This window comes from Caretta caretta, chromosome 17 (assembly GCF_965140235.1).
Source record: "Caretta caretta isolate rCarCar2 chromosome 17, rCarCar1.hap1, whole genome shotgun sequence".
Taxonomy (NCBI): Eukaryota; Metazoa; Chordata; order Testudines; family Cheloniidae; genus Caretta; species Caretta caretta.
The window spans coordinates 23,005,454-23,032,321 of NC_134222.1; the positions used below are offsets into that span (position 1 = coordinate 23,005,454).

At 41.0% G+C, this 26,868-nt stretch overlaps 1 protein-coding gene across 2 annotated transcripts in view; it reads right to left on the minus strand.

The window, feature by feature from the left end:
- Window positions 1-26,868, minus strand: part of BAZ1B (bromodomain adjacent to zinc finger domain 1B) — an 82,515-nt gene that overhangs the window by 45,732 nt on the left and 9,915 nt on the right. The window contains exons 3-7 of one of the 2 annotated variants that reach the window (XM_048823662.2): window positions 23,103-23,247; window positions 21,549-21,747; window positions 11,415-11,536; window positions 9,565-9,762; window positions 2,826-4,521 (exon numbers count right to left, since the gene is read on the minus strand). In XM_048823662.2, the coding sequence (XP_048679619.2) occupies window positions 2,826-4,521; window positions 9,565-9,762; window positions 11,415-11,536; window positions 21,549-21,747; window positions 23,103-23,247 (2,360 nt within the window). The remainder of the gene's footprint in view (window positions 1-2,825; window positions 4,522-9,564; window positions 9,763-11,414; window positions 11,537-21,548; window positions 21,748-23,102; window positions 23,248-26,868) is intronic. The other variant, XM_048823663.2, reaches the window with a different exon arrangement.

Sequence of the window (26,868 nt, forward strand, 5' to 3'; positions counted from 1 at the left end):
ACCCATAACTATTTCACATTTGGGGACAATGTAGACCTTCAAATCAGCGGCACTGCTATGGGTACCTGCATGACCCCACAGTATGCCAACATTTTTATGGCTGACTTAGAACAATGCTTCCTCAGCTCTCATCCCTTAATGTCCTTACTCTACTTGCGCTACATTGATGATATCATCTGGACCCATGGAAAAGAAGCCCTTGAGGAATTCCACCATGATTTCAACAATTTCCATCCCACCATCAACCTCAGCCTGGACCAGTCCACACAAGAAATCCACTTCCTGGACACTACGGTGGTCATAAGCGATGGTCACATAAACACCACCATATACTGAAAACCTACTGACCGCTATACTTACCTACATGCCTCCAGCTTTCATCCAGACCACACCACACGATCCATTGTCTACCACCAAGCTCTACGATACAACCGCATTTGCTCCAACCCCTCAGACAGAGACAAACGCCTACAAGATCTCTATCAAGTGTTCTTACAACTATAATACCCACCTGCTGAAGTGAAGAAACAGACTGACAGAGCCAGAAGAGAACCCAGAAGTCACCTACTGCAGGACAGGCCCAACAAAGAAAATAACAGAATGCCACTAGCCATCACCTTCAGCCCCCAACTAAAACCTCTCCAACCTATCCTGAAGGACGACCTATCACTCTCACAGATCTTGGGAGACAGGCCAGTCCTTGCCTACAGACAGCCCCCCAACCTGAAGCAAATACTCACCATCAACCACACACCACACAACAGAACCACTAACCCAGGAACCTATCCTTGCAACAAAGCCTGTTGCCAACTATGTCCACACATCTATTCAGGGGACACCATCATAGGGCCTAATCACATCAGTCACATTATCAGAGGCTCGTTCACCTGCACATCTACCAATGTGATATGTGCCAGCAATGCCCCTCTGCCATGTACATTGGTCAAACCGGACAGTCTCTACGTAAAAAAAATAAATGGACACAAATCAGACGTCAAGAATTATAACATTCAAAAACCAGTCTGAGAACACTTCATTCTCTTTGGTCACTTGATTACAGACCTAAAAGTGGCAATTCTTCAACAAAAAGACTTCAAAAACAGACTCCAACGAGAGACTGCTGAATTGGAATTAATTTGCAAACTGGATAAAATTAACTTAGGCTTGAATAAAGACTGGGAGTGGATGGGTCATTACACAAAGTAAAACTATTTCCCCATGTTTATTCCCCACTCCCCACTGTTCCTCAGACGTTCTTGTCAACTGCTGGAAATGGCCCACCTTGATCATCACTACAAAAGGTTTCACCCCCTCCTGCTGGTAATAGCTCACCTTAAGTGATCACTCATTACAGTGTGTATGGTAATACCCATTGTTTCATGTTCTCTGTGTATATAAATCTCCCCACTGAATGCATCCGATGAAGTGAGCTGTAGCTCACGAAAGCTCATGCTCAAATAAATTGGTTAGTCTCTAAGGTGCCACAAGTACTCCTTTTCCTTTTTACTACAATCACTGACACCTTTGGAAATCAGTGCTTGAGGGAACAGGAGCTTAATTTTATTCTTTTCACCTGTGTTCAGCTGCTGTTACTTCAGCCATAAAACAAAAGGAAATAAACATTAGAAGAAAAACTAACCGCTGCTCTCTCATTTCCTTCTATGATCCAGGCACAGGGGTGGCCTGGGCTAAGTGGCCCCAAGGAAGGTCACCCTTCCAGGCCTCTCTGCCTGGCCTTGTGAATTCCTCAAACTCCATTCCTCTTCTTCACCTTCTACAATGAAGCCTATAGGGGAAGTATTACTGTTCTCGTGGGGGGGGGGGGTGAAAATGGCAGAGGAGCAGAGGAGATCTAGTATAAAAGATGGAAAACTATGGAAAGGTAAGTGATTTGATTCAGGGAACAAATAGAGGCTTTGTGTAACCATTAACTGGAGACAAAGTCATGGTCTCTCTCAGATTCCAGGTGTGTGGGGGATGCTGATGAGACAGTAGATGTATACATATAGCAGTCTCCAGTAAAGTAGGTACAATTGAGTGTTGGGGAGAAAGGGAGGCATGTTTCTCATGATTTTATCCTTTATTTTCAGGAAAAAATCCTCAATGAACAAGAAAAGTGTGCTGGTATTTTCAGAGGGCTGTTAACCTGGCAGCTTTTGACAGCACTGTATCTACACTTCTTTAAAACTGCAGTGTATGGTTCTATGAAAGTCTGAAATAATAATGGCATGGTTAACATAAGGTATCACATGGCAGATATGAAAAGTGCTGGTATTACCGATCTACACAAATCCCACCCCAGTGAGCATTTTTTAATGAGTTCTTCAATTTTAAAATGGAAGTTTACAGGTTTCTCATGTGAGGCAGGGGCTGCTGGTGATAATGTGGCAATATGTAAAGTAGTACACTTAGCAACAGCAGGGAGCTAGTGGACCAGATTCCTGGGAATTGGCTCATGGACAGAGGTCTTCTGCATCTCTTGGAAGGAGCCAGATTTCGGTAAGCACAAGAGAACTTTCCTCCACCAAAAATAGACTTGCTGGAAGGTACTTGTGGGGGATTTCTGAAGAGGCAAAACTGAAAGAGGATCTGACACATAGCACATCAAATTTTGAACCACTGGAGTAATATTAAAAGACCACATAGCTGTGGTTTTGAAAATCCTGCAGGCTGCACAATGCCTCCCATTAACAGAACTAGAGACCTTAAACACCAGCCATAAAATCCCTCATGGCCAGGTAACACTACTGAAAATGGAGAACTGAATTGTCTACATTACTTTTGTATCCCATTCCCCCGCTCTCACACACACTCCAGTATTGTACCTCTCATTTGCCTCTCCTGTTGCTCCTTCTCTTTCTTGGCTTGAATGGCAAGAAGTCTTCTGCTTTTCACAGCACTGATCATATCTTCAGCCTCTATTTCCATCTGTTGCTCTGTTTTTACCATCTCCATTTTTTTCTTGTCATTCCTTCCCACCCCATTCTCATCTTTCCCATTCTCTTTGTTTTTAGCCTCCATTTCTTTCCGTTTCTGCTTTTCTGCTCTTTTCTTGTCATTTTCTTCCTTCAGCACAGCAAGCCGCTCCTTCCACAGCTCAGCTGACATCTGCTGCTTTGCTTCTACGTGGTCCTGCACGGAGTAAGTCATTAGGATTCGGTGGCAGAGCGCTGCAACTATCTGTAGCTTCTCCTCAGATGTCAGCTCAAAGAACTCTGATGTCTCCAGCTTCTCCAAAAACTCATCTTGTACCTCATTATCCTCAAAGGTAGCTGAATCCTTGCTCTCATCTACATCATCAGAAACCTCACTTTCCTCCTGTACATCTGACTTGCGGAGACACAGGCGGACCAGTTCAGAAACAGAATGCAAGGTAAGGGGGATTTCCGAGAGTTTCATTCCCAACTCAGCATAGTCTTCGGCAATTTCATCCTGCAGCAGGGTCTGCAGAAGAATGACCAGCACCCGGTTCAAGTAGAGAAAGCCCCCTTTCTCTGCACACAGAGCCTCCATCAAGGAGACTGCTGTAATGGGATACTGAGCATCTGGCATCAGTAAGCCTGAATAACAGCTCAGGAACTCCACCACCATGGCCACATCCCCAAAGAGAGTATTGGGAAGTCCTTCTGGAGTATCCACTAGTTTAAAAGCAGGCAAATTCTTTCCTTTAAGATCTTGGTCCTCATACCTCTTCTGCTTTTCCAGTTTTTCCTGCATCTCCTTTTCCTTCCGCTCTTTTGCTCTCTCCTTTAATTTCTCCTTCAGCTTCTCCCGTTTCTTCTTCAGATACTCCTTGCGTTGTTCCTCTGTCATGGAGGCCCATTTCTTTTTGTGCTCTAAGAGTTCATAGCGTTTCTGTACTATCCCTCGCAACTCTTCAGGAAGGCGGGCACGGTCCTCATTTGAGAGTAGTCGGGCTGTTTTGGAGATAATGCAGGAAAGGGCACTTTTTTTATCCTCCCGGTCTTTGTTTTCCTTGTAATAGGCAATGAGGTGGAGTGCAGCAGGAGGAAGATGTTTCTGGGGTTTGCTGGAGGACCTGGGAGTCCCTGCTGAGTTCTTAGGAGTTCTAGACACCTTAGGGGTGCCTTTTGCCATGTCCAGTAGTGTCATTTGTTTCAGTTTCATCTTGGGATTCTTCAGACCTTTCCTAGGTGATTTTGATTTCCCAGGGGACTTCTGCCCATTCAGAACCCTTTTGCCTTTCTGTTTCTTGTCTAAGGATTTGTCGCTGCCCTTCCCTAGTCGGCTCCTCTTAGGAATGTGGAAGTCAGCGCCAAGTTTACCTGGAGACACCATTTTCATCACCTCCTCCAACTCCTCTTTGGAGGATTTTGGGTTCTTAGAGTTCTTCACTTTTAGTGGGGAGCCAATAATAGATTTCTTCAAATGCACATGACACCACAGCGTAGGGCTCAGTGGCTGGCCCAGTGAAGATCCATCAGTTTTGGACTTCTTGGAGGGCTTTCTGTCAGGTGATCCAGAGCTCTTCCTTTTGGTTGAGGGGTTGAGAGTCATGTACTAGAATTTAAGAAGAGATATTAAAATAAAACCAATCTAAGCAGGGGCAATGTCTGAAGAATCTTTCTCTAATAATTATTTTTAACATGTAAGTTTAGTTCAGTTCCCTGTTCAGTTTAACAGGTGTGTGTGTGTGTGGGGGGGGGGGGAATGGGACACAGACCACTACAATGGCTTTCAATTTGCTATAAAGAATTCCTCAGGTTATACAGTTAATAGCCCATCTTGGGAGGATTTAACATTCAGCTTTAAAATTTGTTTAAGTTGGTTTGCCTCAATGATGTTTTTAAGTCACTTCCAACTGCATTACATGAAAAAGCTTTCTAGTTTTTACAGATTTATGAATTTGTTTGCTTGAAAGTTTGTATGGTAAAAAGAAGTCTCAGATTAGTGTCGGAGGCCTGCTCTAAGGGCTTTCCTGAGGATACAGGGGTGGATTTGGAGGGTTTTTAGCCCTTGGAGTGATCCATTTGTCAATGCAGTTCTATTGTTCAGGACTGTTGTTACCTAATGAACAGGATTACACAATTGTTTGTAGCATTGGTGTAGCTGTGTTGATCCCAGGATATTAGAGAGACTAGGTGGGTGACAAAAAGCCTTTTTCTTGGACCAACTTCTGTTGGTGAAAGTTCCTTTGTCTCTTTCACCAACAGAAGTTGGTCCAATAAAGGACTACACAGTGGTAGTTTAGCAGCCTAATTTTTAAGGTGCTGTGATCACCTCCAGCTCCTATTGATTTTAATGGTATTTGGGTGCTCTGCATTTCTGAGATTCAGGTCACATATGTGCATTATGAGCACTGGATGGGTTAATTTCAAGAACTCAAAAATAACACACGATACTTGCAATAATATTTATAACATGAAGATTATAACCATCAGAAGTCAGAGTGAAAAAGTTAAGGTTTTAGTGAAAAATTCTGTCATGTCAAGCATAACAAAAGATACAGGATGTGCAACATTCTAAAAATTGCTATAATAAGGTACATATTTCAGAACAGATATAGTAAACATGCCCATTGTAATCAAGTTACATTTCTCATAGCACTGTTATCATTTTTATTTCATTACTTCTGAATGTTTACTACTACATTAAGATTAACCATTTAATGAAAATTTAGTTTTCTTTTAATGCCCTTGGTGTCCCTATTGCAGAAAGCTCCACTGAAGACAGCATATAAACACTGCAGGAGACCACCTATGGAGAAAGTTATTTTCAGCATATTAGTGATAACCATCATAACCATTTATGTTAGATATTACAACTGCATGTGCACCAGTTGAACATGCTGACAACTCAACGTTATTTTGGCAGAACTGAGGAACTAATCCTAGATTGCTTTGTCCTCCAACAATTTCAGATTTTAAAATGGTTTGAATTTACCACTGAGCTAAGGCCAAGCATGGAAAACTTCCTCCCTAAAGATTCTCAGAGTTGTGGTTATGAAAGTCCTCAAGTAATCTTAACTACTACATTAATTCCCAGGCACTTACAGAGTTATTATTTCTTCCCCATAGGGCAATGAAGGCACTTTAGTGCCATTCAGCTGACATAAGCAGCTCTTGTTTCCACTTAAGACAAGCTATGGGGTGAAGAGTCATTTGCTTTTACTCTCCCTTAAGTCGGTTACATTCCGACTCTTGAACATAGGAAATCCTTAAGGTATACCCTGAGAGCCATGTGGACGTCTACACTGAAAAGAGCACCCATGGCCAGCCTATGTCAGCTGATTCAGGCTTGCAGGGCTTGGGCTGCAAGACAATAAAATTGCAGTGTATATGTTTGGGATTTAGCTGTAGCCCAGGCTTCAGGACCCTGCCAGAGGGGAGGGTCCCAGAACCAAGGCTCCAGCCAGAGTCCAAACACCTACACTGAAATTTTATAGCCCTACAGATCCTGCTTGAGTCAGCTGATGTGGGCCAGCCGCAAGTGTTTTACTGAAGGTATGTTTAAGCTGCAGACTTCAGAGAGGGAAACAGCATGGGTGAAAATTTTGACTTTACATTCTCTGTGACGATTAAGATGTTTTACGAGATTACAAACAACTATAACAACCCACAGTAGAAAGTTAAGTCTTGCATAACCTATCAGGGTTAACTCTACTTTGGCAGTATCAGTGCAGATGCGCTTAGGATTAGCGAAAACTTTCCCCAAGCATTGGTCCAGGACCAGAGATCAAAAAAGTTTCTATTCCATACTTTGATATAACTGTCAAGCCAGAGGAGATCATTGTCCCTGCAGGCTCTTTTGTACTTGCGTAACTATAGATAACTGATTTTTTTTTTTTAAGTAGCTACATTTGGCAACAAGTTGTCTGTCAAATCATCATATGGTTTAGGCATTTCTTTACAAGAAAAGAATAAATCTATATTGGGGAAATTTCTGGGAAGTAAGAGCAGTCAAATGTTGACAATTTCTTTTTTCTGTCAAGCTCTCGGTATTATTTAACTTTAGCTCCTATGTCCTGTCTTCACTTGCCAGTTCTCCAGACAGTATGCTACCCCACTTCCCTTCTTAGCCCTCGTCTACACTATGGAGGTAGTGAAGACATACCCTTAGAATTTGCCAGTAAAAGTTCTAAAAAACCAGACATTGGCTGTTATGACAAAAATTCTCTAACATTTCAACAGATGGACAGGACTCCCTAAATATTTACAGTGAAATATAAAACAATTTTCAGCTTCTCCCACAGATTCAGTTTTACTGTTTCCTCATAGGAACTAACTAGAAGTGGCAGTGAATGGGATGAAAGTAACAGCAGCTCTTCTCCCCCCCCAAAGTAAAACTGGTTGCAACAGATTTGCAAGTTTTTTGCTACACTTGTTAAACAGAGTGTACTGTAGGCCCTCCATTGACAGGGGATAGGCACAACACTTGTGTCTCAGGCTCAAATACCATCTCAAACTGACCAGGGCTAAGAGTTTCATAAACAGTTCTCTTGTTCTAGGGACAGCAAATGTACTATTTACCAAAGACTTGCAGCAGTGTAGATAAGTCACTGCAAGTGAAAATAGAAAAAAATTATTTACATTGATAGCATACCTCCTTTGGTGCTTTGAATACTCAAAGCATTTAAGGGTGGTCAAATACTTTTTAATTGTGTATTTTTAGTAACTGAATGTCCCAAATACTATACCAAATTAAGAGGCAGTCTGCAAATTAATGATTTTATATTAATCTTTCCTTTAAATGAACCTACACCAGACTTCTATGTGAGCCTAAATATTCCTGCTAGAGCATGAAGCCATCCTACTAGGGCAAGTAGAAAGATGTAAGGAAATCCTTTTTTGTTCTAGTGTGCAGTTTTACTAAGTCTGAACCATGCTAGAATTATTCCATAAAGGAAAAAAACAGGACTTTCCCAACATGCACACCTCTCAAGGGCAAATTCCATGCTCCAGCGGGGTTTCAATATGGTGTATATTGAGGCAACGGTGCAATACTTAGCCTTTTTGGGGGTGAGGGATGAGTCTCGTTTAACCACAATACTGAAAGCCCCTTTTATCACTGCTATGTGGAATATTCAGTATGGGAGTGGCTGGGTCATTACACATATTCCATCTATTTCCCTAAGTTAAGTATCCTCACACCTTCTTGTCAACTGTCTAAATGGGCCATCTTGATTATCACTACAAAAGTTTTTTTCGCCTGCTGAGAATAGCTCAACTAATTAGCCTTTCACAGTTTGTATGGCAACTTTAACTTATATATAATGTGTGTGTGTGTGTGTGTATATATCTATCTGTCTTCTTACTATATGTTCTATTCTATGCATCCGATGAAGTGGGCTGTAGCCCACAAAAGCTTATGCTCTAATAAATTTGTTAGTCTCTAAGGTGCCACAAGTATTCCTGTTCTTTTTTCAGTATGAAATGTGATAATCGCCACGGGGTTGCCAAAAGTAGCTCCCTCAGTTAGGGGATGGCAAACCTGCATCTAGGATAACATAATAGAATAGATTATCTATTCTAGAGGCAGTATGGTCCAAAAGTAGGGTACGTGACTGGGAGAGTTAAGTCCTATTTTCAGCTCTGCCACTGACGTGCTAACGCACTTGGGCAAATCACTTCACCTCTACACCTCAATTTCCCACCTATAAAAGGGGGTAACCCTGACCTTCCTTTGTAAAGTATTTTAAGATCTGTGAATCCAGCACACTATAAGAAAGTTAAGTATGAATTCTGCAGGGACCACGGAAACAGTTACAAAACCAAAATATTTAATATCTCAACTACAACCTCTAAACTACCATAAACAGATAGATTCAGTAATTCACACTACTGGATAAAGGTTATAGTTTTCTCCTATATAGTAAACTCCTGACATCTCAAGTTAGCTTCAACAGTTGGGATTTACATTGCTTGTCTAAGGCAAAGAAAATGCAATCACCGTAATTGTGCCATGAGATTTTCAGTGCCCTGTGTCAGGGACAAAAACCTCTAAATGAAATAAGTTCATTGAATAAACACATTGCCTTACAATAGTATTTGTAGATCTCCTTTACCAAAATTTTCTACACTTCAGTGTTTCACAAACACGTATGTTTTCTGGATGGTTAGGGGATTGGGGGGGGGAAGTCAAGAGTGACCCCCTAGAAAAAGGCAACATTTATTTCATTGATCTGTTGCTGACAATATTGTATCTATCTAAACTTATTCTTCTTCTTGTCCAAGAGTGGGGGCTCTTTATATAATTGCCACTGATTGGCAAGGAGAAACACAATTTACAATAGAATTAACTTCAAATGAAGTGTCTCCACTCCTAGTTCCACTCCTTAAGAGGGTTTGAGGCCTCCCATAGCCCAACTAAACCCATTCCAGCCAGTCTTTTCAAAGAGGACTATTTTTAGGTGCTCATCTAAAGTTGCCTTAAAGGAGCTGATTTTCAGAAACTGCAGGGCTTTCAGTCTGAAAACTAAGCCCCAACAAGATGTCTCAAGTTTGGAGCCCCCCAAAAAAATTATTCACTTGAAAATCTTGGCCAGTGTCTCTTCCACACCCCCAGCCCTACCTTGCAAGCAGATTTTTAAATGAGAGTTCTTACCTTATGTGGGTCTAGCAGAAAGTCACTAAATTTACTGGGAAGAGAATACTTCTTCACTAATTCATCTTCTACCACCCATGGAGAATTCTCGCCTGTACCAGCCCGTAGTGCATTATGGCGGATGAAATACCTCAGGATTTCTTTGTTGGGTGGTCGCTCTGTACGGATTAAGCTATCTGCTGGCACATTGCTGATGATCTTTGAAACATCACACAAAGACAGATTGGTAACATTCAATTTTTATGTATTCTCTCAAACACCACACAGCACAAGAGCACAGGTATGGTACACTACATCACCTCTTAGCCAAGAGGCATCCACCCCTTTCTTTGTGTGACCCCTGACTATTGCAACCTCAGATTAGAACAAATAGCACTTGTAGCCCTGAGAGTTGAAAGAAGTTGGTGGGATGTTCAATTAGCTAAAAACTGTCACTGAAATATTTGAAATGTTAACTTATGTTGCAGATTCCTTGCCAAAGTCTACTACTTTGCTTTGGCAACAACACCCAATCACTAATATTTGGTTAAAGAGACTAGTTTATCAAACCCTTTTTGAGACCAGGAGAGTTACTCTGCAAGCTGTAATCATTAGTTTGAAGTCCTTGCTGCCTTCCTATCAGGATTATGATCAGCCTAGTGAACAGCTGATAGAAAGAATACAGCAGTGCTGCAAACCAGAGAGCTTCCTGAAGTGTAATTAGCTATGATGTCACTCTCAAAGTATCACTGGTTAATTAAATATAAGCATCAGGGGTAGCCGTGTTAGTCTGTATCCACAAAAAACAATGAGGAGTCTGGTGGCACCTTAAAGCCTAACAGATTTATTTGGGCATAAGTTTTCATGGGCAAAAACCCACTTCTTCAGATGCAGTTACATATAAGCAGTTACTCTTGGTCACTTCTACAAGCAATACCAGGAGGGATGAGCTAGAGCAGCGTTTCCCAAACTGTGTTCCGCGGAACACTGGTGTTCCGCTAAATGTGAATAGGTGTTCTGTGAAAGAATCGTAATTAAAAAAAGGGTCTTGCACTTGAATTTTGTACTAGTTTATACCCGCTTTCCAGTTAGAAATTGTTAGTTCAAGTTATTTTAAATTTGCATTTTTGCTTTGTTTTATAAAATAAAATATATTTGAGCATAAATAAAGCAATTTTTTATTTGAAAACCAAACGACTACAAAATAATATTAGAAGTGTTCCGTAAATATATACCAGATGTTCCATGGCCAAAAAAGTTTGGGAAACGCTGAGCTAGACTGCCGATGAGAAGCGCAGTTGGGAAAGTAACCGAAATATTTTCCTAATGGATTGTATATTCTAAAAGGACAACCCACCCTAAATTCTCAATTACTGAGGGACAATCTTTACTTGGATATATTTTGCTTTCCACAAACAACTCTGTGCAACTTTTTATCAGTGATGTACCCGAATACTTGAATGCTAATATCTAAACTGTATTGTTAAATTTAGGTTATTGCTGATTAGATGCTATATGTATCTTATGACTTTTAAAACAAACTTTGTGTTTGTGGACAACCTAAGCACTATACCCACATGTACAGACACACTTTCCCTAACCTGTGTATTATATTTTTTTACATTAGCTTTAATAAAAAATTTTATATCACTGGCCAGGTTTCATCAACCAATTGGCAGACAGATCAGGTATTAGCCAGTTAACAGCCAGCTTACTCACCAAGGCATAAGTCACACCATTCAGACAACTTTTCTATACAATATCGAATGTGGTTAAAGGAATCTTCACTGCTGCTTGATGGCACATAGGGGTTATTCATTTCATCCTTTTCTGTCATGCTGCGTAGAAGAAGATTCATACAGGCAACTCACCTTATCTTCGTTTTGCAGCTTGACATCATATTTGTGTGGCAGGAACTTAGGTGGCACCCACTTCTTCTCTTCCTTCTTCAGAGAAGTAGGAAGTTTCCGAGGGGACCTGCGTGCCCGGTCACCTGATCAACCAGAAGACAGACAGTTATTGATGCACTGCTGAGACAGACCCACCTAGGGGCTATAGAGTTAAAAAGACTACAGTCAGACCATTAAAAGATCATGCTTAGACTTGTCACATGTTCCTTTAATGCCCCCCCCTTTGAGCTGGTCACCAACAGATAAAATTGGTCAGTGTTGCTGCCAAAAGCTCTAGTTGTGAAACTGGTACTTAGATGCACCATTCACTTTATCCCTCTCAGCAGTGCCTAGCAAATACAATGGCCTGTGTAAAGTAGATGATCACATCCCAAAAGAGCTGTAGTACTAAACATAACAGGACAAGATTGAAGTATTCGTTTCTTAGTGGTGTTTTCGGTGTGACATTCATGCTTATTTTTAACAACCAACTAGAGCTGCTTAATTTGATCAGACCACTTATTTCTGGAAATAATTCCACCACGGAGACTTGCTACAAACTAATGGTACAGAACAAGCTAACCTTTTAATGGTCTTAAATGGCTTATGAAAATGTGAGTGAGAATTCTAAAGTTACTCAGATTCTGAGAAAAGATATAATCAGGAGAATTTGAGTGGGTCAGCTCTCTTCAACACAAGATGTTCAGTCTATTGAAATACACATACTACAATTAAGTTGTTCAAAGGAACAATGACAACTACTAGAATGTGTATTTCTTGACCAGAAAATAGCCATAAGTTTGTCTTTCCTAAAAAAAACTCTTATTAAAAAAAGAACTTGCTGTGGAAGACCATCCCCAAGTTTTATTTTTAACACTCATTGCTATGAATTAAAAAAAAGAGATCATGTTTGTGTACCTAGGCAAATTCTAGACTAAGACTAGAAACAGACTTCTATACACCATTGTGTCTATTTGTAAACATTATGGTTTTAACAAACTTAACACTTCTAGACACGAACAATTAAAGCACGTCATACAAATATCAAAGATAAATCCCTAGCAACAGACTATCCAAACATCAGTATGTCAACAAAATCATAACATTGCCACATCTAATCACCTTTATCCCTCACTCCACTTACAATCTGGATGTAAAGGGGAAAAAAGATGGCATTGCAGTCTGCTCAGAAGGCAGCTGAGATCTGGTAGACAATATCAATGAGGAACAAGTACCTAAACTGAGGATTTCTTTGTAACCCAAGGACCTCCTGATGCCAACTGGCAGAAGGCACAGGAGTATACAGATCCCTGGATTCACCAAAATAAATGTCATGTGAGGTCTCTAATGAAAGCATGTGTCACATTGGTCATCAATCATTGTGAGATATGTGTACGGGATATGTTGAAAACTATGTTCTCTAGGCTTTGTAGTTAAAGGCAGGTCACTCACAGGTGCCTTGAGACAAACTTCTCCAGACAGAAAACAGGAGACACTTATCCCCTTGCTGGACCATTGCATATTGCGTGCATCTTAAAACAGTCTACTAGCACAGTTGCTCTCCACCTTTCCAGGCTATTTTACCCCTTGTAGGAGTCTGATTTGTCTTGTGTACCCCTAGGTTTCACCTCACTTAAAAACTACTCGCTTACAAAAATCAGACAAAAATGTCACAGCACATTATTACTAAAAAAATGGCTTACCTACTCATTTTTACCATATACTTATAAATCAATTGAAATATAAATATTGTAGTTGCATTTCAGTGTATAGTATAGAGAACAGCATAAAAAGTCATTGTCTATGAAATTTTAGTTTGTACTGACTTCACTAGTGCTTTTTATGTAGCCTGTTGTAAAACTAAGTAAATATCTAGATGAGTTGATGTACCCCCAGAAGACTCTGCGTACTCCCAGGGGTACAAATACCACTGGTTGAGACCACTGTACTTGCATTCTTACAACTACAATACCCACCTGCTGAAGTGAAGAAACAGATTGACAGAGCCAGAGTACCCAAAAGTTACCTACTACAGGACAGGCCCAACAAAGAAAATAACAGAACACCACTAGCCATCACCTTCAGCCCCCAACTAAAATCTCTCCAATGCATCATCAAGGACCTACAACCTATCCTGAAGGACGCCCCATCACTCTCACAGATCTTGGGAGACAGGCCAGTCCTTGCTTACAGACAGCCCCCCAACCTGAAGCAAATACTCACCAGCAACCACACACCACACAACAGAACCACTAACCCAGCAACAAAGCCCATTACCATCTGTGTCCACATATCTATTCAGGGGACACCATCATAGTGTGGCTGATGTGATTAGGCCCTATCAGAGGCTTGTTCACCTGCACATCTACCAATGTGATATATGCCATCATGTGCCAGCAATGCCCCTCTGCCATGTACATTGGCCAAACTGGACAGTCTCTACATAACAGAATAAATGGACACAAATCAGACGTCAAGAATTATAACATTCATACACCAGTCGGAGAACACTTCAATCTCTTTGGTCACTCGATTACAGACCTAAAAGTGGCAATTCTTCAACAAAAAAACTTCAAAAACAGACTCCAACGGGAGACTGCTGAATTGGAATTAATTTGCAAACTGGATACAATTAACTTAGGCTTGAATAAAGACTGGGAGTGGATGGGTCATTACACTAAGTAAAACTATTTCCCCATGTTTATTCCCCACTCCCCACTGTTCCTCAGATGTTCTTGTCAACTGCTGGAAATGGCCCACCTTGATCATCACTACAAAAGTTTTTTTTTCTCTCCTGCTGGTAATAGCTCACCTTACCCGGTTTCAGAGTACCAGCCATGTTAGTCTGTATCCGCAAAAAGAAAAGGAGTACTTGTGGCACCTTAGAGACTAACAAATTTATTTGAGCATAAGCTTTCGTGAGTTACAGCTCACGAAAGCTTATGCTCAAATAAATCTGTTAGTCTCTACGGTGCCACAAGTACTCCTTTTCTTTTCACCTTACCTGATCATTCTTGTTACAGTGTGTATGGTAACAGCCATTGTTTCATGTTCTCTGAGTATATAAAATCTCCCCACTGTATTTTCCATTGCATGCATCTGATGAAGTGAGCTGTAGCTCATGAAAGTTTATGCTCAAATACATTTGTTAGTCTCTAAGGTGTCACAAGTACTCCTTTTCTTTTTGTACTAGCATACTGAGTCAAGTGCTAATGAAGGGCTTGGAGACTTCAGAAGGAAATTAATAGGAAAAGGAAAACAGCACAGGAAGATGGGGGGACAGATGGGACAGTTTTCAGGTGAAGATCAGAGGTCTGGTACATCTGGGGATGCAGTGAGACACACTGGCATCCTTCAATCTGCAAAGACAAACTGCAAGAAGGCTTGATCTTTTTGAAAGGGGATCTCAACCATACTGGTTAAAAATGCCGGGAAACAAATTTGGTGTAAGTTAGGGGAATGTCCTATGAATTAAGTTTAGGCTCTAGAAAGCGTGTTATGATTTTGGTTTATACGTAAACATTTGTTTCCACTATTGTTACTTTCTATTATTTGAATCTGAGTTCTTATGTATATTTATAGTGAAAAAAAGTTTATCATCTAGTACTGTTTGTTAAGTGGAGTGGTGATCCTGAGTTAAAACTAGTAAGCTGGTGTGTACTATTCCTTTGGGAGTAGTGAATTTGTGAGTACCGAGTAGAACAGGGGCTGGGCACTCCAGAGAGACGCTCGAAGCGCTTGTGGGTTGGTGTGTGCTTGCCTGCGGAGGGACAGCAGAGCCAGAGAAGGTAATACTTGTGTTGCCTGTGGCCAGCGTTATCAGGGACCTGACCCCTGGCAGGTATAGATAAGACTCTCTCTCATGCTAAGGGCCAGCGGTAGCAAGGTGCCTCACAACCCTGGGAAGCATCAAACCCTCACAGAAAAATATTATGTGTTAGGATATATATTCAGGCCTGTCTGCAAAGGCCTGTACTTTAAGAATTTAGGTGTATTCTTATCACTTGGCTAGTTAGAGGTATAAAAGAAAGAATCAAAATCACTGTCTGCCAGTGTAAGGTCCTTCTCTTACTGTGACAGTCTGAAGCCCTGTTCTTAGGTTAAGGCCTTTGGCTAAGCAACAGAGGCAGCCATAAGCTGGGAAGTGACCGGTCACATCCTCACATTCCAAACTAGTCCCATTGAAATAAGGTGCTATTGGGCTGTTAGAAATACACTCCTGTCCTGATAATGCCTGTCACCTCCAGAGAAAGGGAAGTGCCTAGAAGATGTAAAAGGAAACTTAGTTTGATAGCATCCTGTCTGGCAAGAACTCACTTATCAATAGCTGGGATGTGAAATCCTCACTTCTGTATTGTTTTGTCATTATAGTTCCCATTTTGCTATTGTTTGTCTGTACAATCTCTGTCTGGTTCTGTGATTGTTTCTGTCTACTGTATAATTAATTTTGCTGGGTGTAAACTAATTAAGGTGGTGGGATATAATCGGTTACATAATCATGTTACAATATGTTAGGATTGGTTAGTTAAATTTCAGGAAAATGATTGGTTAAGGTATAGCTAAGCAGAACTCAAGTTTTACTCTATAGTCTGCAGTCAATCAGGAAGTGGGTGGGTGTGGAGGGGGAATGGGAAAAGGGAATGGGTTGGGGAAATTGGAATCATGTTTGGCTAAAGGGGGAAATGGGAACAGGGACACAGGTGTAAGGCTCTATGGTGTCAGAGCTGGGAAGGGGGACACTAAGGAAGGAAACTAGAATCATGCTTGCTGGAACTTCACCCCAATAAACATTGAATTGTTTGCACCTTTGGACTTCGGGTATTGTTGCTCTCTGTTCATGCAAGAAGGACCAGGGAAGTGAGTGGGTGAAGGAATAAGCCCCCTAACATTATACAAGAGGGAAAATCTCTCCTTTTTAAACCAGGGGACCATAAGCTCAAATATTTCAGCTGATTCTACCTACAGCACTATTGCACGGTGAGAGAATCAGTCTCCAACAGCCAGTTCTTAAAGCATTAAGGCTTTACAAGTTAAACAGCCAACACTTTAAACTCCTTCCAGAATTAATAAGGAGGCATTGTTGATTAGATTACAGAGCATAGGTATAATGTGTTCTCTGCATGAAGTACCATTTAATAAATGGGCAACCACATTCTGCACTAGCTTTAGTTTCCAGAGTCTAAAAGGCGGTGCCCCCATGCATAGCACACTACACTAGCTTGGTCTTGAAGTGAAAGGCCCAAAACACAGTAGCAGAGGCCTGAAAGAAGAGGCTACACTCTTCTTGTCAAGATCAGATAAGAAGAGAGGCACTCTTGGCTGCTCTGGATGCATAAGTCATAAGTTGGTCTTATGCATTTGTTCTACAAATATTTGTTAACATTAACAGTCTATTACTGACTATAGTCATAGAAGGGACATTACCATATTATGTTTTTACTGCTCAAGAGCACAATGAAAGTTGTGTGCAAAACATTTCATCCCAGATCCTCAATAGTTATTCAGGCAGCTAACTCCCATTGATTTCAGTGGAAGTTAGGAGCCTAAATAGCTTGGAGGATCTGGGTCTTAGAAAAAGAAAGCAAAGAACTGAATGAGCAGAACAGTGTCCGAATGCTAAGACACATTTTTGGCTGTGCATACATCGACTACATATAATAAAGGTTAGAGTTAAAAATGCGACCACATTTTTAGAAATTTACAATCTGATTTTAAAAGTCTTCTACAGGTACAAGTTATTCTCCAGCAAGACCTGGATTAACCAAACAGTGTTAACATCCTAAATCATCCAAATGAAGCGGTCTCCTTTTGTTTACTAAATATTTTGGATATTCCAAAAATGTTTTGTGACTGCTACAGTTCAGGTTATATAACTGTTTCCAGTGGCTCAGAGTGAGTCTTAGGAAAATACTTTTCAAGTGGAAGGTTAATACTTCGCCTCTGTTCAGATTTTTTGGCTCACTTTCTAAGAAGTTTCACTCATTTTAAGCAATTTGAAATAGCCTTTGAGGAGCAATACTCAGCCTTGCTCCAGAGAAAGTTGCTTTTGATTTAACTGCATTATGACTATACAGTACTTTTTTTCACTAAACTTGCAAAGAGTACCCCACGGACTTGTGCACATGGACACAGAAATCATAAAACAGCTTAAATGCTAATGAAATTAGTTTTTCCAACATTAGTGGATTTAAATTTATGGCTTCCCAGATTCCTGAAGTCTCCTAATCTGACTATTTAAACTGGCCAGCCCACTTATTCCCATTCCATGCTGGTGGACCTCCAAAGGCATGCAGGAATGTTTGTGCACCTTAGGAACCCTTTCCAGCTGCACTACTCATATGATATATAAAAGGAGGGGTTTCTTCCCAAGTTCTAGTCCAGGGGTGGGCAAACTATGGCTCAGGGGCCACATCCTGTCCTCCAGACATTTTAATTCAGCTGTCGAGCTCCCACCAGGGAGCGGGATCCGCGGCTTGCCCCACTGTGGCACTCCAGCCGGGCAGCGAGGTCAGGGGCTTGCCCCGCTCTGCACGGCTGCTGGAAGCAGCAGCATGTCCCCCCTCTGGCTCCTACATGTAGGGGCAGCCAGGGGGTTCAGCACACTGCCCCCGCAGCTCCCATTGACCAGGAGGAGCCAGAAGGGAGACATGCCACTGCTTCTGGGAGCTGCTTGAGGTAAGTGTTGCTGGAGCCTGCCCCCCTCCCATGCCCCAACCCCCTGCCCCAGCCCTGATTCCCCTCCTGCCCTCCAAACCCCTCTGTCTCAGCCTGGAGAAACCTCCTGAACCCCCAATACCTCATCCCAAGCCCCACCCCATAGCCTGCACCCCCAGCCCTCACCCCTCTTCCCCTGCACCAGCCCAAAGCCCCATCCTGCACCCTCAACTCCTCATTTTTGGCCCCACCCCAGAGCCCACACCCCAGCTACCAATTTCATGAGCATTCATAGCCCGCCATACAATTTCCATACCCAAACGTTTGCCCACCCCGTCCTAGTGTCTGTAAGACAGGGGATGCCTACTGCAGATTAGATATATCCAGGTTATAGAATCAACATGCACTATACATGAACCTCTGCAAGGCAGCAGGGCTTCAAACCCAAGAGCTGAAGCTACTTTATGTATTCCTTTTACGAAAAAAAGCATGAAGAGTGCCAAGAAAGTGCTAAGGTTTACTCTGCCCCCTTGTGTATATGCCATTAACTGAAGTTGGCATATATACCAGACATTTTCATTACTACATCTATAGTGTGTTGTATAAGTACAGTAAGCATTTCATATTTATTTTCAAGGACTCTGGAACTCTGCTAAGTATTATAACATACACATGGGTATCTAAAATTGTAAAAAAATTGCATTGTTACTATTTCTCATACAATGCATCAGCCATGTAATTAAAAGAATATTGTGCATTCACACAAGAGAGCAGAATTAAAGTTGCTTAATATTGGGAATTTAAAGGTGTACTCTTACCGTTTCTATTAAGAGATTATTTTGTATGGAATTATATACTCAACACTTTTGATAATTTGAAAGCACTTTACAATGTTAAATTTCCTATTTACAGTGTGCATCATCCTTATTTTACAAGGGGGTAACTTTAAACAGAGATTAGACCCGTCACTTTACCAAAGTCAGAATCAGTGGCAGAACCACAATAAAACTCAGGAGTCTTAACTCTTCTGACACAACCACAAAGCCACATTGAAGCCCAGAGGGCTAGGCTGTGTTCCTCGAACAGCCCCATACAGAAGTTAACTGATTTGGGGTTTCTGTGCTCCTGTAATATTTTGTTTAATGATACTATGAATAAACCAAATATATTCCACAATTTCTTGTCAATTACTGCCCAATGACAAGGATTGCTATTTCTTCCTTCCTCAGTAACCAAATTACTGCGCTTTAGGCCCATTCCAAGCATTACTAATGCAGCAATTTGTTTAATAAATTGATTGGCTATGTCTGTATTATGAGCTAGGGGTGTGATTCCCCTGCCTATGGGCACATACCTGCACTAGATCTCAGGGAGCTAGTGTGAATATAAACAGCAGTAGTGACAAAAGCTCCTTATCTGCAGTGAGTGAGAATCCATAGAAGCTAAGGACTGGAAGTTGGGAAATCTGGTTCCAGTTACAGTTCTGCCAGTTATTTGCTGTGTCACTGTACATAAGCCACTTCACCTGTACTACTAGTTTCCTCATGTGTAAAATGGGGACTATGCTCATCCCCCTCAGGTGTTACATATGTTTAAATAACAAGCACCTTACCAGAATTAGTAAAGTGTCTTTAAACATAAGCTTTGATATTTAGCCTGGTCAGAGATGGCTGAAATTTTTCATTCAAGTGGCCTTTTCTTAACCACAAACTTTTGCAAAAAAAGTTCAAGTTCTTAAGAGTTACAGAGGGTAGTGTTAAGTTCCATTTTTTCCTTTTGACACTAACTTTTCCAAACTTGAGGAAGTTTTCAAGAGTTATAAAAGAGCAAAAGACAAAAATAAAAACATGGAAAAAGCCTTGGACATTCATTTTGTTGTGTTCAATGGGAAAAAGGGGTGGAGGGAGAGAAAGAGGAAGAAAAACAATTTTTAAACAAATTGTTTTATGTCCAACCTTAAAATAGTAACCTCCAGATTTTTCCAAAAAGTTGATTTTGGTTTTCCAATCAGCTCTAAGCCTGAAAGAAAGAAAGAAATGGCTCCTAAGGCCTATTGAGGAGGTGAGAAAACACTAAATACTAACTCAAAGTAGAGAGCCACAACTTTTAGAGTCAAGAGTCGGTCGATTTTATGTTCGGGCTGTGAAGGAAAGCGGGGATGGGAAATCACAACAAAAATTAGCTCTAGAGCATAAAGCTCAGCTGTAATTTTCCTTGCTTTTGATTTGCCTCCTGCTCATATCAGCCATTCTTTTGGACCTCATGTGTCAAGCTACGCCTTCTAAATTCAAGATGTGGTTGACAGAAATTTAAATCTAACTCAGCAATTCTACCACACTTAGATGTTAGCTAGTGCCTAACTCCCAGCCCCATCACGAAGCATGCATCACCCCAGTTGTTCTCAGAGGGTATTTTCTTCCTTGTTAAATACTACTGACCTTTCAGAAGTGCAAGCCATTCCCTAGTTCTGCTGATTCAATGTTTTTGTTGACAATGCTCGGTTTTAGCTGCATTTTGCTGTCTGCTGGTCACTATGAAGAAAGTGACCCTAAATACAGCAATGTGGCAAGTACCAGTGCAAACAGTTATGCTCCAGCAGGAAACCCAGAGTATGAGATGCATCTTCATGACCGAGTGGAGAAGAGAAGTGTCTGGTACCAGCAAGGGGTTGAAATACAGGAAGAGTCTTGAAGCGTTCCCACAACAGAGTGGAAAAGTCTCTCAATGATTCCCTCTAAACACCAACAAAGTGACAGCAACATCTAGGTCCTGTCCACAGCATCAACTGAGCGAAGCTTAGCCTTTGTTTCAGTGACACTATTTCAGCTGCAGTGTGCACAGGACATTGGATAGTCGACATTCTTGGTGTATGTCATTCAAGTGCGATGAGTATGCCTCCATGTGCCTGGGATTAATAAATAACGCTGCCTCTAGACTGACAATTGTCAACCAGCGGCAGCAATTTTGGAAGCTACAGCATAGTCATGGCTCAGTTGTATCTACCCGTATCTGATCTAACCTTACGCTGAGTGAAGTTAAACATACTGACGAAGACACAAGCCCTGGCTATACTACAGCTTCTATCATCACCACCACTAGAGCAGCTCCACCAGTGACAAACATGCCCAATTTTTCTTAGCTTCAATAAAGGTCCTAAAGAAACTGCACACATGCTGTAATTAACAGGACTACTAAAGAAAGGTTCCTATGACTATACTGGACAAAGGCAAATCTAAACACATGTTGATTTCTGTGACTCAGTGCTTTTTAATTCCATTACAACTACACCAAAACTGTGACAGCTAGTGATGTATCTGGTTACATTGAGTGAGAAGATCGACACAGTGCTCTTCAGAGAGCATGTACAGTATTTCATAACCCAGGCCTGAGGGCATTTGGGTTTGTGCTTCCCCTTTGCCCCGAAACCACAACCCCTTAAAAGTAGGCTGTCTTGTTACTCACTCATAATCTCTCTTCTGCTGTCATCCTCCTTCAGGACTGACTCTTTCTGGTTGTCCTGGGCTACCTGACTGGAGTTCTCTTTGTCACTGGATGGGGAATCACATGTTCCGTCCGATTTCTTCTCAGCAGCCTCCTCATCCACCTTCTCCAATGGATGTACTTTCACAATTTTTACCGGCAGCATTTTCTCTTTTCCAACCTGAGCAGAAAAATGCATCAAAAAAACAGTAACTAGGCAGGTAATACTAGCTGATCAGCTTTTTAAACACTTGAAGGGAAGGAAGGAAGGAGAAACAAAATGAGACAAATACACACTTTTTAATCTTTGACCTCAGTGTGACACTCCTATAGTTTCCTCTGTCAGACTTACAAGATCTCCCTATTACCTGCCCTATTCAGAAGTCCTGCTTATTACTCCAATGAACAGAAAAGCTTGTGTGCGGTTTTTCCTAAGTCCACCATTGCTACTTCCTCAGTCTTCCAGATGTGTTGCAAGGGGTTGTGTGCGCCAACTCAATGGTCCCAGCTCAGGAAACAGAGGACACAACTCAGTCCAAAATATATACAGTCACAGGATCAGGACTGCATCTTCCCCTTCCTTTTTGACAAACCTGACTTTCCACTCAGTCCCCCCAACCCACAATTTTTTTAATTGGAGGCGGGGAAGGCTTCCTCTAATCACACCTGAGCTTCTGCCACTGCTGTAGACCTTTCCAAGAAGAAGGAGAATGAAGCTAGTGCAGGGATGGGCAAACTACAGCCCTTCAGACTTTTTAATCCGGCCCTCAAGCTTGCCTTGCTTCAGTGCTCCAGCCAGGGAGCATGCCCAGAAGCAGCAGCATATCCCCTCTCCGGCTTCTAAGTATAGGGGCAGCCAGGGGGCTGGGATGGGACATGCCGCTGCTCCTGGGAGCTGCTTGAGATAAGCGCTGCCCGGAGCCTGCGCCCCTGCCCCAGCCCTGATCCTTCTCCCAACCTCCAAACCCCTTGGTCCCAGCCCAGAGCACCCTCCTGCACCCCCAACCCCTCATACACAGCCCCACCCCAGAGCCTGCACCCACTGCTGGAGCCCTCACCCCCTCCCACACCCCAACCCCCAATTTTGTGAGCATTCATGGCCCACCATACAATTTCCATACCCAGATGTGGTCCTTGGGCCAAAAAGTTTGCCCATCCCTGAACTACTGCAAGTTGTGTCAGTTACACAGCATGTTCCCAAGAGGAATAGCAGAGTGTCTGTAGCAGAAGGAGCAGTTAGATGTGGACCTCTTCTTCTGTTAGGCATGACATAAGTTTCTGTTGCCCAAGCCACTCCTATCTTCTGAAAACACCACGTTAGCCTCTGCTTAAGAAACTGGTTTCCATACTATTGCTTTGGAAATAGGCATTATCAAGGGAATTCCACAAAGAGGTGAGATTCCTACCATTCTGCACCAAATTTAGAGAGTCATTAAGATTGGAGGGAGAAAAATGTTTATGGCTTCCTCTTACCTCTCTCCTAAGGATAGCAGAATTAAGCAGAAGCATGGCAAGTATTTGAAACTAGAGCCTCACCTCAAAGTCACACTCCTCGTCCACTGCATATTTGGTCATGATCTCTAGCCAGGCTGCATCTACAAGCTTCTCCAAGGAGATAGTATTGTGGTGGACCATTTCCAGTACCAGTTTCTCATACCAGCTGGGAAATTCTTCCTTCAAACTGAACAAGGATATGAAAAGTTTACATCATCCAGCGAACAAAATACGAAATGCAATATGATCTGCCAGTTCATGCCACTGAGAGCATTTTGACAGTGAATTAAACACTTCAAGGTGACACCACGTTAGAATATATAATAATGCAAGTGGTCAGAGTGGGATTTAGCACAAGAAAAAAAAATGTTTATACGGTCACCAATATAAATTCCCTTCCATACCCACAAGAAATACAAAGCACATCTGTGCAACAGGGCCATGCTGGCAGTGCTTATCTTGATGGAGATTGCCATCTCCCTATGAAGTGTTGCCTGCACACCAAACATGTGTTACTGACCCAAAAACATGGTAGTAGAGTTTTTTTAATATTATTCCTATCCAAAAAAATAGTTTCATATTTTTATTCTTAAACATTTCTACTGCAGTAGTGCCTAGAGGAACCAATCTTTCTTCAGGTTATTTTGTATTCCGTCCAGGAGAGGTGTATAATTTAGTTTATGTAACTCAGTTATGAGACATATGAACACTATCTTTTCATTAGGGCTGTCAAACGATTAAAAAATTCATCGCATTAACAAACAGTAATGGAATACCATTTATTTAAATATTTTTGGAGGTTTTCTACATTTTCAAATATATTGATTTCAATTACAACACAGAATACAAAGTATATAGTGCTTGCTTTATTTTTGATTACAAATATTTGCACTGTAAAAACCAAATAGTATTTTTCAGATCACCTCATACAAGTACTGTAGTGCAATCTCTATCAAGAAAGTTGAACTTACAAATGTAGAATTACGTACAAAAAATAACTGCACTGAAAAATAAAACAAAGTCCACTCAGTCCTACTTCTTGTCCAGCCAATCGCTCAAACAAGTTTGGTTATAATTTACAGGAGATAATGCTGCCCACTTCTTGTTTACGTCACCTAAAAGTGAGAACAGACATTCGCATGGCACTGTTGTAGCTGGTGTTGCAAGATATTTATATGCCAGATGCACTAAAGAATCATGTGTCCCTTCATCGTCAACCACCATTCCATAGGATATGCGTTCATGCTGATGTGTTCTGCTCGATAACGATCCAAATCGAAGCAGACCGATGCGTATTCATTTTCATCATCTGATCAGATGCCACCAGCAGGTTGATTTTCTCTTTTGGTGGTTCGGGTTCTATAGTTTCCACATCTGAATGTTGCTCTTTTAAGACTTTGGAAAACATGCTCCCTACCTTGTCCCTCTCAGATTTTGGAAGGCACTTCTGATTCTTAAACCTTGGGTCGAGTGCGGTAGCTATTTTTAGAAATCTCACATTGGTATCTTTGTATTTTGTCAAATCTGCTGTGAAAGTGTTCTTAAAACAAACATGTGCTGGGTCATCATCCGAGACTGATGGAACATGAACTATATGGCAGAATGTGGGTAAAACAGAGCCGAAGGCACAGAGTTCTCCTCCAAAGAGTTCAGTCACAAATTTTAACAACTCATTTTTTAATGAGCATCATCAGCATGGAAGCACATCCTCTGGAATGGTGGCCGAAGCATGAAGGGCCATACCAATGTTTAGCATATCTGGCACGTAAATACCTTGCAACGCTGGCTACAAAAGTGCCACGTGAATGCCTGTTCTCACTTTCAGATGACGCTGTAAATAAGAAGCAGGCAGCAGCATCTCCTGTAAATGTAAACAAACTTGTTTGTCTTAGCAATTTGAACAAGAAATAGGACTGAGTGGACTTGTAGGCTCTAAAGTTTTACATTGTTTTGTTTCTGAGACCAGTTATGTAACAAAAAAAATCTGCATTTGTAAGTTACACTTTCAGGCTAGAGAGATTGCACTACAGTACTTGTATGAGGTTAATTGAAAAATACTGTTTCTTTTGTTTTATCATTTTTACAGTACAAGTACTTGTAATAAAAAATAATATAAACTGAGCACTGTACACTTTGTATTCTGTGTTGTAATTGAAATCAATATATTTGAAAAATGTAGAAAAACATCCAAAAAGGGTTAATAAATTTCAATTGGTATTCTATTGTTTAACAGTGCGATTAATTTTTTTGAGTTAATTGCATGAGTTAATTGAGATTAATTGACAGGCCTACTTTTCAACTTTTAATTTTAAGACACGTTTTCCCTTTAGGAGTATTGCAATCCCAACTGAAGTTTCACATTTTCTCCCATATTAAGTTTATACTGTTCAAATATTTTATATTTCTTATAATGTAGTAAGTAGGACTTAAATAAATTGTGCAATATTTCAGTCTGTGCAAATGTGTGTTCCACTAACTGATGTATCTAATATTGTTGGATGATTTTGAATTAGTTGCATGAAGGATGATTAACTAAAACAGAGGTTCTCAAACTGGGGGGGTCACAACCTCTCAGGGGGTCACAAGGTTATTATGTGGGGGTCACGAGTAGGTGCCACCCAGCTAGCCAGCAAGTCTGCTGTGAAAAGTGATATTAACAAACAAAATACCAGTTTTAAAAAGTGTTAAATATATAAAAAAAATGTGTTTTTAATGTCGTGGGGGGGGGGGGGGGCATTCACAGGCTTGCTGTGTAAAAGGGATCGCCAGTACAAAAAAAGTCTGAGAACCACTGAATTAGAAGGATGGGGGAAATCTTGCCTGGTCAATTTCTAAATGAGAGCAATTTGTCAGTTTGAATTCTCGCCATACATTCCCTTTTAAAAAAAAAAAATGAATGACAGCACCAAATTCAAGTTTGTTTAGTGATAGAAAAACTCCACTTCACCCTATCAAAAGTTTTCTTGTTTCTTAGATTTAAGATAGCTCTTGCTGACTGAGTTCTCATTTGTAGTTATTCTAAGATTACTCACCAGTGGATTCCTCATGACAAAGGCTGACTAAACTTGTACATTCAGATCAATGTTTTAAATGTTAAATATGCAGCTGCATGAAATTTTTATTGTAATTCTCATTCAACATGGAGACTGGTCTCTAAGAGACATTTTACTGAATGTCTATTTGGTTTAAGAATATAAAATCTGTATCTAACCTGAATTGAGACATTCTCTCATTTATGTAACTGAAAACTTTCAGAAAAACAGGAGCAGTTAGCTAATCCTGTATCACCGCATCAGATTAAGACAGCAAAACTAGGCAAGTGATCCACTGACTCAGCTACTTTAAGTTTATGCAATTACAGAACCGGCAACATACATTTCCCTCATACTGAAGAATATTAGCTGGGGAGAGATCAAAGACAACAATATCTCTGTCTAAGGCTCCTGGCACCTTGGACAGTTGGGGAGTAGATTTTTAAAGGGTGTAATTTAATCGCACAAGAAAAATGTTGCCAGCAATTCCTCTCTAGGTCACGGACTACCAATCAAAATGATGAATTCTTATTCCAATCTTATTCCAATCAAAATGATGAATTCTCTCTCCAGTAAACACAGTAGAAGCAATATCTAAAACAGATTTAATCTACAAACACACACACTAAATAGGTGGGATCAGGTCATCTTTATAGAATGAAAGAGACAAAGCCAAAGTTGCCAGTATGTAAAATTGAGAAAGATATGCCCTTTGTTAGGTGTTCAGCTCCCTGACTTTCATTGGGTACAGCAACTAAGGAATAAGGTACCTAAAC